The sequence below is a fragment of the Hippoglossus hippoglossus genome, chromosome 9 (genome assembly GCF_009819705.1).
Source record: "Hippoglossus hippoglossus isolate fHipHip1 chromosome 9, fHipHip1.pri, whole genome shotgun sequence".
Classification (NCBI taxonomy): Eukaryota; Metazoa; Chordata; class Actinopteri; order Pleuronectiformes; family Pleuronectidae; genus Hippoglossus; species Hippoglossus hippoglossus.
The window spans coordinates 21,532,203-21,550,349 of NC_047159.1; the positions used below are offsets into that span (position 1 = coordinate 21,532,203).

At 40.6% G+C, this 18,147-nt stretch overlaps 1 protein-coding gene across 2 annotated transcripts in view; it reads left to right on the plus strand.

Annotated features, from left to right (window-relative positions):
• si:ch73-138n13.1 (calponin homology domain-containing protein DDB_G0272472) overlaps positions 1-17,979 on the plus strand; it is a 28,133-nt gene extending 10,154 nt beyond the window's left edge. Inside the window, exons 6-13 of one of the 2 annotated variants that reach the window (XM_034595267.1) lie at positions 802-927; positions 13,254-13,363; positions 14,695-14,860; positions 15,045-15,201; positions 15,382-15,515; positions 15,727-15,869; positions 16,211-16,298; positions 16,386-17,979. In XM_034595267.1, the coding sequence (XP_034451158.1) occupies positions 802-927; positions 13,254-13,363; positions 14,695-14,860; positions 15,045-15,201; positions 15,382-15,515; positions 15,727-15,869; positions 16,211-16,283 (909 nt within the window). In that variant the 3' untranslated portion in view covers positions 16,284-16,298; positions 16,386-17,979. Of the gene's footprint in view, positions 1-801; positions 928-13,253; positions 13,364-14,694; positions 14,861-15,044; positions 15,202-15,381; positions 15,516-15,726; positions 15,870-16,210; positions 16,299-16,382 lie in introns of both variants that reach the window. The other variant, XM_034595266.1, reaches the window with a different exon arrangement.
• The last annotated feature ends 168 nt before the right edge of the window (positions 17,980-18,147 follow it).

Here is an 18,147-nt window from a genome sequence, read left to right on the forward strand (position 1 = left end):
ATTGAAAATTGTCATAAAACGACAAAGATCTTCTGATATGAGCCTCATACAGACATACAAGTATGTGTTTATGCTTCCGAAATATATGAAAACTTTTATTTTAGAGTTAAACAATGAAATAATTGATGCGCATTTATGTTAACATTTACATAAAAAAGACTTTTAAAAATACTTAGTAATACCTTTTATATATTTGGTTGTATTTGGATTATATTTTTATTATAGTTATTTATAATAAAGTTCATGGTTAAAATAAATTGAATTTTTAATTGTATACAATATAAAATATGGTTTGATAACAAGTTCTTAGTATCATTGCCATGATTTTTTTTAATATATGTATCGGATGATATTTTGATATCACAATTTTTTTTATTCCTTGATATCAGTATCAGCCCCCCAAAAGTAATTGTTTGTGTTCTACATTTAATAATAGAGAAATCCATAATCCATACTGATTTATTGACCTTACTTCTAATCCTATGAGGACTTAATCATCTGTTTGTTTCTTTGTAAGCACGTGGAAGAGCATGCATACTGTGGCTCTCCCAGTTATTTCCCTGTAATGGTTTAAAAATAGGTGTCCAACTTGCACGTACACTGTATCTAAATTGCTGAGAAAATAAACCCATCAACAACAAACTCACACCCTCCTCGCACAAGCCAAAAAAATACAAGTTAGGTCATTAAAAAATGATAATGTGGTAATTAATTTCTCTCACAGATTAACAAGACACTTCAGCATCATGGTATCAGGTTAATGTGATGAGGAGTTCATGTTGGTCCCTTTTGTGTTGTTAGGAGTTGAGCAGGATGCGGTCTCGCAGCGTGTCAAGACGATCTGCTCCTTCATTCAGCACTGTGGAGGGAAGCCTTTCCAGGATGAGGAGCCGCAGCTCACACAGAGAGCAGGACCGCCACAGCTGGGTGAGTCAGGCTGCAGCTCAGCTGCTGCTATACTAATACTGCGTTCCAGGAAACCAGTAACCAAGAAGTGAGAATTAAGATCATCAGATTGATGACTGGCTGAGTCCATTGTTACAGTCACTCTTTTCATTTGGACTGTTTCTCACACAGCTTTGTGGAGACGGAGGTATGTGTATGTGTGTGTGTAGCAATGTCCTATTAAGGTAAAACATCATTTTTGAGGTCCTGGTTAAAGGTTAGTGGTACGATTTGTGCTGCTTATACCTGCTGCTAATAGATGCTCTGTATGAATGTGTTTGTGAAAGGCAAACTGTATTGTAAAGTGCTTTGAGCGGCCATCAAGACTAGAAAACGCTGTATAAATACAGACCATTTACCTGTGTGTGTGTGTGTGTGTGTGTGTGTGTGTGTGTGTGTGTGTGTGTGTGTGTGTGTGTGTGTGTGTGTGTGTGTGTGTGTGTGTGTGTGTGTGTGTGTGTGTGTGTGTGTGTGTGTGTCTCGTGCTTTGTAGACAGACAGTAGGTAAAAGTGGAATGCAGTCAGTTGGCTGATGGTTGACAGCAGAACGCCGCCGTGTAAAAGTAGTAAAGAGTCTGTGACTAATGTTGATGGCATGGCCTGCTAGACTCACCTCCACCCATCCCACGTCACGCTCTAGGGAAGTGGCGGCCGAGCAGCTTCTCAGGCCTGTATTTCAGGATTGGATTAGATAAATGGTTAATGAGTACTTGCCCTTACTGCTCATTTATTAGACACCTGTCAGCATGGCTCAGGGAAACCTGTGAAGTGAAATGGCTCGTAATGATCATGTGTCCTGCAGCAGCGCAGACACGTAATATTTGTGTGACTGTGATCCTCTGTGCTGCTTGTAAACACCTGCCTTTTCCAGCTCTTAGCCTTGTAGTTCAGGTCTGCTTTTTCTTTTTGACATCGGTAAACCAAAGTTTGTCTGCATATTTGCAACTAGACACACTCATGTATTATATGAATTCAAGCACATCCAGTCTGTGTTTATCAGCTGTACAGGGTTGGGTTCAGTCGGCTCTTTGTCATCGAGACTGTAATTGCAGTTCCCGGTTGAAGGCCTGCACACTGAACCCAGGAGAACAGTATATTGTGTCTTATAATTGCACGGTGCCATGACACAGGGCTCGGATTCTTTCACCATGAGTTCAAAGGTGACTACTGCCATCTAGTGGTTGTGTTTCAGTCTGCTGATGTGACTCTTGGGTGTCAAGGCAAATTATGACAACCTCATATCCTTGGGTAAAATTTGTGTGTTTGCACCTCTCAGTATATTTCATCCATCTCTGTATCACATGTGCTGTATGTGATTCTTGAGCTGCATGAAAAGTGTGTGAATTATTTTTCATTGTAATTCATTGTAAAAGACATGCACCATGTTCGCATAGCTCATAGATTTGTTTTAACATAACTTAATAAATTGCTTTTTTAAAATTAGATCATTGAAAATACCACGTTGATAACACACAGAGCTTAAACTAACAGTAATTTTAACAGTCAATTACTATCAATATAGTTTGTCACTATATCTTGAAGCTGAGATTACATCCTAATGATCCAATACCTAAAGCTTTTCAATCTATTATCATATATAACAGCAGAAACAAAGAAATGATTTGGAAGAATAAGAACATTTTAAAAGAAAAAATGACAAGTTATCAATTTTTTCCAGGCTCAATAGTGGTACCTCTACCCGAAGTAGCCATTCAAATTTTTATATTTTGGACCAGGTGAAAGACTATCCCTGAAATGTGATAGTACCAGATTATAACGAGTGGGCAGATATGAGATCTGATTTATTTCCCCACATTATATTTAGTGGTTGGTGCATCCTCAGGCTGACATAGATGAGATAATAGTTTTGTGGTGACATCATTGGGGGAAGTCAGAGGGTCTGAGGCTGGCGAGCGGGGCAGAGCAGAGATGGGCACTGGGCTGAGAGCTGTGTTTTACATGTGGTCATGCTGCTTGACTCCACACTGCCTCTGGGTAAGTGACAGCACTACTCTCCTATTACAGATCTTTCTCTCTAAGATGTATACATCCTCTTATTTAACACACTGAATGTATGTAGCGATCATTAACAGTATTCTGTATGTACTATAGCTACATGCTGTTTCACCTCTTATGTGTGGATGCTGGTCGGTTTGTAGCAGGGCCTCCACAGAGACTGATGAGGTCAGAAGAACAAGGGAAGTGTTGAGCAGCCGTGAGTCACTTCCAGTAGATGACGCTCAGGAGGAGGAGTGTTAGGAAAATAAGGGAGAGTAGATATTTTTCTTCTTTCTGTCTAGTTTTAAACCGTTTATAAAATTTGAGAAAATCACCAACATTACAGAACTACTTCTCATATATGACAAAATTTAATGTTTTCATGTTGGTAGGAAATAACGTTTATGTGATTTAAAAAATTGCTAACGTATATTTTCATGATCAGGTAGTCTGACATTTTGTTTTGGGATTAGTCTATAATATTTTATTATTATTATTATTATTGGGGCCACTGGGATCTTTTTTTGCTTGTCTTATCCAAACAGCAGTTCAAAACCAAACATTTTTACATTTACAATTGTATAAAATGAAAAGATGCTGTAAATCATTGAGAAGCCAGAACCAGCAAATATTTATCCGAACAGAGGACTTAAATGTTATAAATTTACTTATTATAGAATATAATAATCAATAAATATTATAAAGAATGCCCAGTTAGATAATTAATTGCTTCAGCTGTAATTTTGAGTATTTTGTTATCTTGATAATTAAGTTGAGAAGAGGGAATATTGATAAAGCAATTACAGTTTTGGTACCACATGTTTCAGGAAAATAATAATATTCCTGTTATTTTTTAGCTTTTTAGCCGAGGCTAATTTAGCTCGTCCTTGAAGGTCAGATTACTCAGGAAGAGACGATGGTTGTCAAGCTGAGGAGAATGTGAGATAAGTCTTTTGTGTGCTGTTGGAAACGCACAACCTCACCGCAGACTCGCATTTAACACTTCACAGAAAAGATAATCAGATTACCTGCAGGGGGCATATGTGGACAGGGATCCAGCTTTTATGAAGCCCCTCTGTCCCAGTTTGCTCTGAGGTCAACTCTCTGAAGTGTGTCTGGAGTCGCCCACTGTGGCTTTATTTAGGCCACCAGCTCACTGGCACCATACAACTCAGACATGTTTAAGTTGGTAGCATGTGTTGCTGTTTGCATGAGTCCGACTGATTTGAATAAACCTTGACTGAAGCCTGTTGTGATTCTTGCTTTTGGCTGCATTGTGTTAACAAACTGGTTGACATTAGAGTCTATTTTCATCCTGGGAGTCACACCTGTCTTTTCACTCTTGTCTCTCATGCACATCTAATCAATCTATTTTTAGTTTTTCTCATTCCTATCTTATCATATCATCCTCACTTTCTCTATATAGTTGTCTCTGTCTGTTTTGGATGAAGTGACATCCCTCCCTCCTCATTTGTCTCCACTGCGTCTCTGCTCCAGCTGTGACACTTCTCTGTCTTGCCCTGCAACGGATTCAGGCTGGAGCGACAGAGCACCGCAGAACATATATCAACCCTCCCCTCTCTCCCTCCCGCTCTGAATCAGGGACCTCCCATTCTCTCGCTCTCACTCTCCCTGACTCTGTTCCACACTCCCTCTCTCCACCCAGTTTCTCCTTGACTGTGAGTCCTAGCGCTGTAATACAGTGAGCAGCACTGCTGACGCATTTTCTCCTACCTGCCTGTACCTGCAGCAGGAGACAGGGAGAGTAACAATTTTTCTCCGTCTGTCTTTTTTTTCTCCTGTGGATTTGACTTGTCCACCACAGGACTCTCTCCTGTTAGCTCTGGTTTGCTTTGCTGTGGTTTCCCTCTGGTTTTCCTCATGGAATACGAATGACTACAACAGCTTTCCTTGTGCCACCAGCTGTCTTGCACCATTTCTCCTCTCAGCTTTGAGCCAGAAGGTAACGTAGTACCACGCACCATGGGGATGTGGCCTCGTTGGATAGATGGATTTCTCAACTTTTAACCCGGGCCCTTTTTTTTGGAAGAGACGCATCAACGCCATACCTGGAAGTACTGCCAGTCTGATTGAGGCTGGGATCAGACAAGCTCACACCTGGAGGATTTGCCTAGGGGGGTCACAGAGTGTTGTTGAAAATCCAGTTGTAATAACTGTAGCAAAGTCGGGCTATATGTTGGTAACACATAACTGAATGTTGTGCCAAACTAAAAGAGCAGGTTGCGGATGTGATTCTATTAATATTGCTCTTGGTTGTTGTGCTTTGGGTCCGAGAAACATGGCTGAGAAACATGTTAGTAGACAGCGCAGCAGTTTTCCAGCCTCTCTCAGAGAGTAGTACCCTGCATATCTAATAGAAAGTGCTGGCCTTACGTAACCTTTACATGCCCTTTTAGGTGTTTTGCCAGGCGTATCATAGCTAGCATTAGTGTGTGCATTGAAATTGACATTAGAAAGCTTCACAATTAACTTAGGGCCGACATCCTGGAGCCTTGACAGTGATGAGTTGAAACAGAGTCCTGATGGCTCCAGTGGGACTGCACTGCAGAAAGACCATTTAGGAGTGAAACCGAAGAGCGGCTCAGTCCTGTAACGGTCAGTGACTGACTGGCGTTGTCTGTGCTGCAGACGCCACCAACATCGCCACATCAAAATCAGCTGAGCTGCGTTGTTTTTCTCTGTGTCACCTTCCTCGTTGCTGCAGTATTGACCCAGCAACACACATCAGTGAATACCTAGGGCACTGTCCCCGGACCACCACCTTTCAGCAGAACTAGACTCTAATGCTTTCCCTCTGCTGTGATAACAGGAGTCACAGCTCAGTTCACAGACTCTATTCTAGCACACCAGGTCTTGCAAGTAGTGGCTGGTGATGGAGTATCTGGGGGACAAGCTGTCGGTGGCTCAGTCTCAGGTGTCAGGATGGGTGGGAAATGTCCGTCGCTCCCTGCACGGGGCACTCGGCTTTTTATCCAACCCAGCGGAGAGGGGAGGCAGGGGAGAGGACGGGACTGGGGACTTCAAGAGAACCAACTCCCTGCGTTCCCTGGCCTCCCGTAGCAGGGAGTCCATCCGCAGGTTCTCACTGCGCAGCCAGCAACGTCTGTCCCTACGCAGGCGCACCGCACCCAACACGCCCACTGCTGTAAGACAACACACACATTTAAAGTACAGGGAAGCACTGGTATCAGCTTCCACTGTTGATACCAGATTAAAACAATAATCATACATATTCACCAGCCACCTTTGAGGTTCATTACTGATCAATAGAGTCGGTCATTGCTGTTACTCCTGTATATGCTCAGCTGTAGAACTTTCACATCAGTTTGAGTTAAATATTGTGGAATTCAACTAATTTTTCAGAAATGTCCAACCACTGTTTTATTGTCACTGTGTTAACAGCTGCTCCCTCATCAGCTATTTGGTCTCTTGCCAAACACGTCAAGAACTTATCCATCTGCCTGGTTTTGCACAGCCCCTGCTGCTTCTCGAATATCTCTGTCTATACTTTCACCACATCTCAGTCTTATATTGTCATTGGCACAATGTAAATCATTCCTTGTTTGTCTCTATTTGTTGAGCAAAGCCGTTATTCTAGCTCTTCAGGACCAGCACGTCACCTACCTATTGTGTTATTAGTGATAATACTAGGACTAGAGCTGGATTGTGTGGCCAAAAATTATATCAAAAATGTTTATCAGTCAATATCAATAATTATCATGATGAATGTCAAATTTTATTAATTTTGTTTCTCCTTAGTGAAGGTTGTGGTGTCAAACTCTTATTTATGAGCAGAGAGTGACCAACACTTGATAAAAAGCAAAATATTTTATAAATCAGATATAGATCAATTATGTACCATACATCCTCACTGTACTTTCACAATGCATAAGCATTATATTTAGTATTGATATGTAATTTGAACTTTTATTATATTGCTATTAATTTTACAGCCGTAACATTGAATCTCTTGATGAGATGAACATTGTGATTTCTTGGTTTCCGGTCTCTCCTTGACTCCACCCTGACATCTAAACTGCTCTGTTCTCCATGTGAAGGACAGATGTAGAAATCCATGTAAGGATACATTTCAGCAGTTGTTCCTATCTTTAGTTTACGCCTGTTTGCTGAAGTGCTGTGCAACACCTCATGAGTCATAACACTTAAAGATAAGCTTTTTTCTTTCTTGACGTATATGTGGCTGTCATTTGTGTTGACGTGACTTTGTTTGTCTTAGATATCACAAGTCGTGATTGTTGTGTGCGGGAGCAGCTTAATTGTCTCCCCACTGGGTCGATGGTAAGCCGTCAGGTAGCCAGTAAATGGATGAGAGGATGTGAACATTGGGGTTACGCATTTCCTTTGGAGCCCAAAAACATCAAAACAGGTTTGAAAGTGCAGAGATGGAAAACTGCACCTTCTGCTAAATTTACTTATGCTGGTTTACTTTTGTCACAACTTTCTCTTCCTTGGATCTGATGTGCTCTTTGGTAAAGAGTTTCTCCAGCTGCCATTAGAGCAGCAAATGGAAATGTGTAGGTGTGTATGACAGCTGAAAGCAATTCAGCCAATTGAGCTTTGACACTAACTGTCAATATCCAGTTATGCAGAGGACTTTACAGTTCTTAATATCCTCATGCTTTTTAATTTGAGAAACTTATTTTTACTGAAACTCAGTTTGAATAGATGAACTGGTCCTCCATGATCCCCCACGACTGTGCCACTACGTACAGTTGGATATTGACATGTGATAGCTCGCAGTTCCTTATAATCTCAGATGACATTGTAAGCTGACAGGTTTCCAAACCTCTATACCATTTAAGTACTGACATGGCATTTGTGTCATATCAGATGTTGGATAAATATAAACTGCCAACTGTTTATATTTATATTTAATTCGACTTCAGACATTCCCCACCCTGTGTCATGAATGGTGGACCCCTGCAGGCAGTAAAATAAATATGATCATGTATCATAATATGATACATGATCATATTTAATAGGAAGTTTAGCGAAATTTAATAATCCCATCAGTGGACATACATTTACAGCCAAAATGACACGAACAACAGGAGTCAAAGGGACATAAAGAAACATCTCTAGTATTTTATTAGAGGTGGACTTAAAATCAATGACTTGATAATATTTGGGATTTTGAAGTTTCAAAGAGCATTGTCAAGCTAAACCAATCAGAATGAATTGTTTTGTTTTTTGGGACCAGTACGACCTGATGGTAGGACATAACAGTTTTTTGAGAAGTTAATGAGTATTACAAAATATGCAAATGACTAAATATGCTATTAAAACCTTTAATTATAACCATGTACAGACTGTAGTGTATAGCTGTGTTATCTTCATATCAGCTTTGGGGTCAGCTATTAGCCCTGTATGTGTGTACTGCACAACAGCACTTTGAACAGATTGGAGACACGTCCATGTGTCAAACATTTGATCTCAAACACTCGTCATATTGGCAAAATCCACAAAAAACAAACCTCAGACTGAAAATAACGAGAATAATCCTTTAAGTCAGGTCCAGCACTCTCTGGGCTAAATTCCTAAGCCAAGTCAGGTTTTTACATTCTTCCCCTCTGTTCTTAGCAGATGCTTTGTACAAAACTGAGCTATCGGCTGTATATAACACTTATGTAATGAAAGAATAACACAGCACTGTTCGTTTGGCCCTGCACACCATGTCTTAATGTAAGCTGTGGCTAGAATGTCCATTTGTTGACATGAGATTAGTGCTTGTGGGAGCAGTTGTTTTGAATATCTGTAGTATATTGATATTGATTACTGCTGTGCGCACAAGTACATGCAGAGTATATTTTCCCACTCCACCCTCACCAGATTGACTAGAGCAGTTGAGTAGAGGACGGAAAGTGGTGATGTACTGTAGGTCTGATGTTGGGACTAAATGTGTGTATTTGTAATGCCTGTTATAGTCTAACAGTCTTTGAGATGGTCACATCCCATTTATAACTAGAATGTCAGTCTGTAGACGGCATGCTTTCACCAAGGCCCAACAGTCCCCTTTCAACCAGGCTGCACCAAATTGCACACACTCATAGATATCAGTTCCTTAAATATGCTTGATATCTTTTTGTTTAGTTTTTTCTTTAATGACATTAGCACAGTTTACAAAACACAATAGGTGACTCATCAACCTCTTAACTAAAAAGCAGTTACCATCAATAAATATACAGTATATCAAAATACACTGTTTCTAAACAGTTTGAAAGATGCTTTTTTGATGCTATATAATATGCCGAATACCAAAATTGGGGCATTACATTTTTGATGCTGTAGTGGCTGTGTTTAAACAGCAATGTGCAATTACTACAATTATTATAATAATAATAATAAATGAAAGAGGGAGGTACTGACTTTTTTCATTAAGATTCATGTTGTTTTGTTTTAGAGCAGCAAAGAAGTGATTTCTGATACTGTAGCGTTAGCCAAAGCTAGCTAAAATGTCAGCATTTGGCAATATTTCATGCTAGAAAGTCCCACGAGTACAACGTCAACGTGTACCGTATGCAAAACTTCAGTTTCGAGGGGTAGTACTAGTGTTATCAATTACAACGCTAGCAATAGGCCATACAACAATAATAACAATCGAAACTTCCATACAGGGTTAATGGCAAACAGTTGTTAAAATACATTATATAAATTCTTATATTTTTAAATGCACTTGTATTGGTACTTGATATCGGCCGATATGCAAAGTCCAGTCTGTATTGGAAGGGGAGGAAAGCTCTCATAACATGTCTAATGTAAACATCTTAACAGATTTTTATGGTCTGAAGGGTGTGATTGAAACATGTTGTCCATGTTGACTGGAAAGCCCACAGCACTGATTGAGAGCAGATGCACACACATTCCTCACCAGTGGCGTAAACTGATTCGTAAACTTGTGTCTTCATGTAAACACACTTATTATATCTACAGTGGCTGTTCACTCTCTGTGATGCAACACCAGAGCCCTTTCCTTCTCATGAAACGGCAATGCAGTTACTCACTTTCTATTCAGCTCTTGAGTTATAGGAGCAATCCACAAACCACTGGCTTTCTGCCCCATGTGACTGTGTTGTGGGTTGTGTGTGGTGCTCAGTCATTAGTGCATTATCAGGGAAGAGTTTACCAAGGCCTCGATCCAGCCCCTTCCTTCTCTTGTTGTCAGTTTAACCCTATTTAGTGATCAACCTTTTCTCTCCTCCAACCTTCCATTCATCCGCTCTTTGTTATGTTGTTTCCTCCGGCGCACCCTTCCTGTCAGCGGGAAGCTGAATATTGCTCATGTTATTAAGGAAAAGCCATAAATCATTGCTCCTGGACCTGCTGGTTCAGTAAGCTTTTGTCATCAACCATATTCTCTGTGTTTGTGCATGATATAGCCCACACCTGTGAGTGTCCTTTCACTAGAGCAACTGAGAAATGTGAACAAAGTGCTTAAAAGTATTTTGTTTTTAACCATGCACTGTCTATAGCAAAAGAGAAAGTGAGAATGTTCATGTTCTGTTAAAAGCATCTTTTTATACTGACTGATTAATGACCTGGTGTAATGGAGGAACCTTTTAAAGATCCACTACAAGGCTCATTCTGCTTAGAGCAGCCTGCCATAGGTATAAGCAGTGACTATAAGCAGTAAAGTGGCGCTGCTCCTCAACATGTTCCAGCAAAGGCAATGTTCCTGTTCTGTGTTGTTCAGGTGAGGGTGTGTTCTGGGAGTGTTGAGGTTGCGTAACAGACACACCACATTGGATAGGAATTTTTATAAACAGGCCTTTATATTTACAAGGCCTGTTTTTAAAATGTTTTTATGAATTTTGGCAGCAGTGATAACAGTCACAGGTAAGAAGAGAGATAGGTGACATGATACAGCAGGGTCTAAACCAAAGATGGTGCTCCATACTGGACCTTTAAATCACCTATAAAGACTCTTGTGCTCTTAATATGCTGCAAAAAAGTAGGTTAATCAATGGGTCGTTCAAATATGTTAATGCTGGTTCTCACTAGAAGCAAGGCCAAAAAAAACTGCTGTAGTTAAGAGGAGGCAAATATCCACATGTATGCTGCATATGCCCCATAATTGTGGGTTAGGGTTCTGTGGTTTGATTTTAGCCAATCACCTTTGTTCTCCACAGTAGCTGTGTGAAGAAAAGAGTGAGATGAGAATAGATAAAACCGCAGTGACCACATAAAATTAATGTCAGATGGTCTTTGAAAAGAATTACAAAATTGCTTGTGTCTGACAATTTCTACAACGATCTGAAACTGCCAATCCACCAAGTTAAGTCACTGTGTAGCAATTAGAAAGTTGGCAGGGTGACAGCCACATATTCCTGATTATTGTATCTCATCTTTCTTTGAGTGTCATCGCTCTCTTTAACTGTCTTTAGATTTACATTTTTATAAATGTTGGCGGCAGTTGGTCTTTAAAAGTCTTAAATTCAATATTACAAATAAAAGGCCTTTTTAAAAGAATATCAAGAAAATGTCTCTACTCAGCCGGACCAAAGAAGTTTTAGTAAGTTACTTATTGGTAGTTGTGGTATGCGCTGCGTTGTCAGTCTCTCTCTGGTTAAGTTTATGCGTTTAACTAATCCTTTTCTAGCCAGTCTGCCTGCTCATTTATGAACATGGGTAGATGTAAGTTTAACGATAAATAGCTTGAGAATGACGAGTACTCATGGTGGTTAAAGCCAGTGCCTGGAAGTGCTTGTGAAGCAAACTGCGCTGCATGTAGAAAGTCTTTCTAGCTTGGAACAATGAGGATCAAGTTGCTGGAGCCTAACAGACGTAAATGTTCATATGGAACAAGTATATTTACATCACAAGTTTGGTTTTAAATTTCCTTTCAAATGGTATCAAAAAGGTCTTAAATTTGACTTGTCTATAGCTTTAGACTCCCTGTAAATGTGACAGGTGATATTTATGGATAACCCCTTGCATTAGAAGTATTGATCTACTGTTGTTTATACAGTGTTAACTTCATCACTTTTGTAATATTTAAAAAAAATTATATTTTGTAGCTTGTTGTCAGAGGGAGGCCTTACATCAGTTTCAATAAGCTGCCTTGTTTAATTGAGCCATAATTGATTAATTGATCAATAGACAAGTGGTTATTCTTTATACATGTACACCCCCTATTTTGCTTTAAACTCAGGGTTTTTGTCCATTGTTGTCCGTGAAGTGAGTGTATTTCAAGCTAAGTTCTCTGACCCTGTGATGTCAATGTGAAAAGTGTGAGTGCTGTAAATCCTTGAGAAGAGGATGAACTTGAGCACAAGAGTTTTCTCTCAGATGTGGGGAGCAGTGCTGAATGCCCTTCTCACTGTTCTCTGTTTTCTTTCTTCCTGTCAGGAAAGACTGAGCTGATGAATGATGCCCTGTGCTGCTGTTCTTTTTTTCCCCTTCACTCTCTTCAGATATATTATGCTCCTTCAGTTAAAATGTCTCACAGTCACACTCCACCTCAAATGTTGTTTCTGTCTCATTGTTTCTCCTGACATCTTTTTTTGCAGGACTCCTATCTGTGTTTTCTCATACACAAAGAAAACAAGGATAGCATTCATGAAGCTTTAAGAATGAGAGCTGTGATCTTCAACCACTGCTCATATAAACATTGGTAGTGGACTGCGCTCCTAGTCTAGGAACCTGGGCAATTACAGAGCCAGGTGTATCACATTTCTGTGTCCAGCCCTCGGGCAACGACTGAGGACTGAGGGGTTTCTCTATTGTGTTTTTCCTATATAGGCCAGGGTTATCGGTTCATGCGCAGGCGTGCCTCTCTGAGCTCTGTGAGGTTTGGAGACAGTATGTCCTCTGTACCCGGCTCATTAAAAGAGGCATGGTTCAGTAGACAGCAAACACACGCTCAATCACCCACGCACCCATCATCCGTCTTTGTCCCCGCTCTGGTCCCGTGTCCATTAACTCATCCCTTCACCTTCCATTATGTGTCTTACCACTGCTGGCTACTAAAGCTCAAGAGGATGCAACAACTCTTCTGTTAATAGAGATGACACAGATTAACCAGCTACTGACTTTTTCTCATTCATGATAATTTTTCCCCGATCAATTAAACTTATTTTTGCCTAGTGGAGATCCAAATTAAGACTTTTACCAAACTTAATTAGGGGTCAGATTGCTTGATGCCACCTACAGATTGGTTTCAGGCGAGATTAGATTTTCTGGTGTCTCTCAGAGCGAATCTGTTACTGTATATTCCTCCCCATTCATTCATAATCTCCCCCGTCTCTTCTCCCTCTCCCTGCCACCTCCAGGTGCAGCAGAAGCAAAGTGGCGAAGAGGAGGAAAATGACCAGGAAACTCCGGTCCATGAGACTGACAGTCAGTACGGGACCTGGGAGACAGGACTGCGCACTGATGACAGGTAAACATGTTTTTAAATGCGTTTGCCATGTTTACACACATACAACACGGGCCAGTGATCCCAAACCATCTAAACACAACTACCTCACCAGCTTAACCAGTCGCACCAATGTTAAAACAGGACAAGAAACATTTATGTACATTTATTTTATCTTCTCACAGTAGCGGAGAAGGCGTGCAGCTGCAGAAAAACTGGAGCAGGCAAATATTGCAGAGATTGTATTGACTAAAATCCACTGAAATACTTTTTGAATTCTGTTTAAAAAGGTAGAATAAATTAGGTGTTTAATGTTCAAGGTCATTAGCAACAACAATTATTAGGTCTTGTTTAAACATTTTTTTATTTACATAAAACATAATACATGAAAAACATTGTATTATGTTTTGGTGTTTCTACCAGGAAAGAGGAAGTAGAGCCATTTCATTGATCTCAACATAAATATGTCTGCTTGTTTTACATCAGGTTTCTTAAGAAATTTAAAACTATGTTTAAAAATTCCTCACAATGCTGAAAATAGAAATCCTGGATCAGGCCCTTTAACCAGATAAATACTTCCCAGGCCTCCACCAGGACAGTTTTGTAGTGTTTTGTAATCTGTAATACTGCTGAAAAATAAACAAACACACAGGTGAAAACATAACCTCCATGCTGGAGGTGATTAATCTTCCCAACAACAAGCCAGATAACGGTGGTACCTCACACCACACAAACCACAATTGTAGCACAATAAACTGTTTTTCTTTGGGAAATGATGCTGCTCATTATAGAGTTCAAATAACTCCTGCACAACCCTGTGCTCTTCTGTGTCTTACATTGCAATCTATTACTGACCCCCTGTGGCTAGATAATAATATCACAACATTAACCACAATTAAAAGAATAGATAGTAAATCATATTTGTATATCTTTTTTTGAACAAAATATATTTACCTCAGTTAAGGAGGTTATGTTTTAATTTCTGCCCATCTGTCTTATTCAAAAACTATTTTACAGATTTTTTTATTGAAGGGGTGGAGTAGGAAGAACCCATGAAATTTTGGATTGGATCTATGATTTTATTTGTCACTTTCTTAAATGACAAGATTGGGTGTTAGCCTTGGGCGGACGTATGTAATCTCCAAGGGCCCTTTTGGTTTGATATGATTCACTGTTTTTCCATGTCATGGTGACAGAGGAGGCTCACAGTCTATTTTAGTTATGTGATCTAAATGATAGCCTCTATAGTGTTGCCACAAAAGAAAAGCTATGATTCAGACTCTATTTGATTGGAACTTCGATTACAGCAAGCATACAGTTGTTTTCAGATGTGTTTTCTTTTTAATCCTTTTCAGCCTCACTCCTGCCACTCCCAGCTCAGAGAGCAACTTCAGCCCATCACCGAGGAAGCCCACTACCCCGCACACGCCAGGGGATTCTGCCTCACCGTTTGAAATTGATACTCTGGACGGCCTCCTTCCCCAATCCTCATCTGACAACCAGCCACTCTCTTTCCCTGATGTAAGTGTCACCTGAGTCAACACAGCTCAGTTTGCACCCCATGTGCCTCTGACGCTGTGGTTTTGTTTGTTTTAATTTGTTCGATTTTTATTTAAGTCTTTTCATGTTTTAACTTGTTTACTTGTGTTGTATTTATGTTTTCATCTCAACTCATTGTATTTCTTTCCCGTGTCTCGCTGTTCAGGCTCCAACCACTCTGTTAGACACCAGCGTCCTCCGCTCCAGAGCCCAGCTGCGGAAGAAACGAGGGCCACGGGCACGGCCCACTAGGGCCACTCGTCAGAGTGCTGCACAGACAGAGAGAGAAACTGCAGAGGACTGGCTTTACAGAGACTCCACAGGTTTATACTTTACCTGCAGCTGTAATCTTTGTGTTGATTTCCTCTGTACACCAAACAAAAGCAGCTTAAATCTTGATAAGACACTATTCCATCAAATGTCAAACTTCAGATTACCTTGTACCTCGTACGTGACAACTGCATGCTGATGTGTAAAAATAATTTGTGTTTGCTCTATGACAGAGGCAAAAGTTGAGAGAAAGGAGGATGACTCAAACTCTGAGGAGCAGGCCAGAAGAGTTGACCTCTCCCCTGCTGCAGCCTCTCAGCCACAAAGGGTCGCCCTGTTCCCTGGGATGGACCCTTCAGTTTTAAAGGTGAGCATTAACCTGTGTGATGAAGACAAGCAGAGAAGGTAAACTGTTCTACTGAAAGCATTCTGCAAATTAAATATGTGTGGAATCTGATTCTATTCATCCCTCCTGTACAGCTGTATTAAAGCGTAGCCTTTGCAGACTCCTCATGTATTTGCTACTCGTTCTATGTGTTATTTTCATCTGACCTCTAAGTTCTAAAATTTGTTCTCAGGCCCAGCTGAAGAAGAGGAGTGACACTGACAATCAAACTGAAGCACCTGCTCCCTCTCCCTCCCAGCTGTCTCGCTCCCCCAAGTCCCCCTTTCTTCCACGGGCAACGCGTGTACTGCCCCCATCTGGTGGGAAAGAAAATGGGTAAGCTACTCCATTTGAAGGAAAGATACTTTCCTGGGGGAAAATTATATTTTCTTTGGACTAGAAAATTTGGCCCAGACTTTTCCGGAGTTGGCTTTTCACATATGAAAAACGCTGTAGGAGAATGTCCGGGTCAGAGCAATGAGGGTTGAGCCTGGGTGGAGCATACAGGAAGCAGGACATGATGTATACATTTCACTGCGTAATGCCCATATCACCAAAAGCTCATTTATACTTGTCTTTCCAAGTTGACATCTTCATCAGCGTCCTCTACATGTATGGCTCTTCTTTTTCATCCTGAGATGTTTGTGTTCGTAACAGTCTTTGTGCTGTCTTTGTAGTGAGGACTCCCCCCAGTGGTTGAAAGAGCTGAAGTCCAAGAAGCGCTTGAGTCAATATGAAAATGAGAGCTAAGTAAATAATGAGGTGAGATATTTGTTTTCTTTTGAAAGAAAAAGAGGATGTCATTGTTATTATTTTTGACTCCTGTTCTCCTCTCACTCTTTCCTCAAGGATGCCTTAACAGATGAATCTGTATGAAACAGAAGCCTTAACGTTTGACCCAGAGAGCAGGAGAGAGGGGAATCTACAGCTGCTGATATATTTTAGTTTTTCTTCTTTTTTTGGGGGGGGGGGAGTTCTCTCCCCGTCTGGGTGGATAATTGTGCATGGTGCCTTTTTTATAGAGAGTCTCTGACTTACTGATAAAGAAAAAACAAGCAAGGAGGAAAAAAAACCCATCAGGCTGCTCTGCTTTATCCATTTCATGCTTGAACCTGTTGGAGCTCTCCTGCACCAGGAGGGACTTCACATGAACACTTTAATAGGGACCAGGAGCAGCGATGATGAGGAGCATGAGGAGAAAGAAAAAGCAAATTATTTTGGGACCATGTCGTCCTTATGCTGGATGTGCTTCTTCACATGCTGGTGGACAATCCAGCCAATCCTCTTCGAGATGTTTGTATTTAGTTTCACCGTTATGTATGAGCCGGCTGCGCCTGCCACGTCATTTTGTGATGGTGGGAGTCGTACAAGCGTTGCCATAGGATTACATTTCAGACGCTGATGATTTTTTTTAACATAGAGAACAAATCACCTCTGACTTGATTGATGGTGGGGGTATATATCATGTTAGCAAGTGTAATCAGGAGATGTTATATTTGTATTATCAGTGATTTAACAAAAAGACAGTTAGTTTTGAAAACATTAATATGCATCACTACAGCAGAGGCTCTACCTTGATGAACCCCACAAACTAACAGTGTCACGGCTGCTGCGTACTGTACTGTGTGTCTTTTGTCTATTTGTGTTTTTGTCTTTGTGGAGGATCGGTGGGGTTTTTTTGGCCAACTGATGTTTGCATCTGTCAATCATGTACACTCCTTTTTTAGCACAAATACACTCTTTTGTGGAAACACTAATCAGCCTGTCCTCGCTCCTGTAATCAATTGTAGCTCTAAGCATCCATTATGAGCCATACATTCACCCTGTATTCCTCACACCCTCCTCAGATCATGAATTTTTGTTTTTCCAATGAATGAATGTGCAATTTCCTCTCTTTTGTCCCCATTAATGTGCATGCACAATCTTTACACTAACACCGGGCTTTGCTCAGAGTCGGGTTGTTGGCTCACACTACTCCAGCGGAGGGGATGGTTCATTCACTACATTGTTTACATGAATCTACCTTCTCTATCACTCCAAACAACCCTCTGTATAACTCCAAAAACTCTCTTTGCACCTGCTTAATAGCCGATCTCATGTTTGCCATCCACCCACTCGCTCTGCGCTTCTGTAAAGCACTTTGTCACTTGATGCACTACAGCACTGACCTCTGCCCCCTCTTGTTGGCCATGTTTTGTCTCCTGTATTGTCGGAGTGCTCTTGCAATGCAAGTGAATGTGTCGATCGAGTCTTTGGAGCGATTGCCCCTGGTTTCTTTGTACATGGACGTTTTACTTATTCATAAAGTTTGAGGGTTTATTTTTATGTCCTTCTTTGTCTTTTTTATTTGAAAGGAAAGATGTATATGCACTGTGTTGTACTGGCCAGTGTCCTAAAGCGAATAAATTCGTAATAAAATTTACTTGGCTTAAGCTGCAGCCTCTGTTCAGTATTTCTTTGTTGTGTGCACTTCTTTGTGAAACCTTGATCAATCTTTGTGTCAATATAAAATAGGTTTCAATCATATGAGCAGCTCATTGAAAGTAATAAGGTCAAACCTGTGAATGGAAGCATTTAAGCTTAGTGACAATACAAACCAAAACTTTTTGTTGGA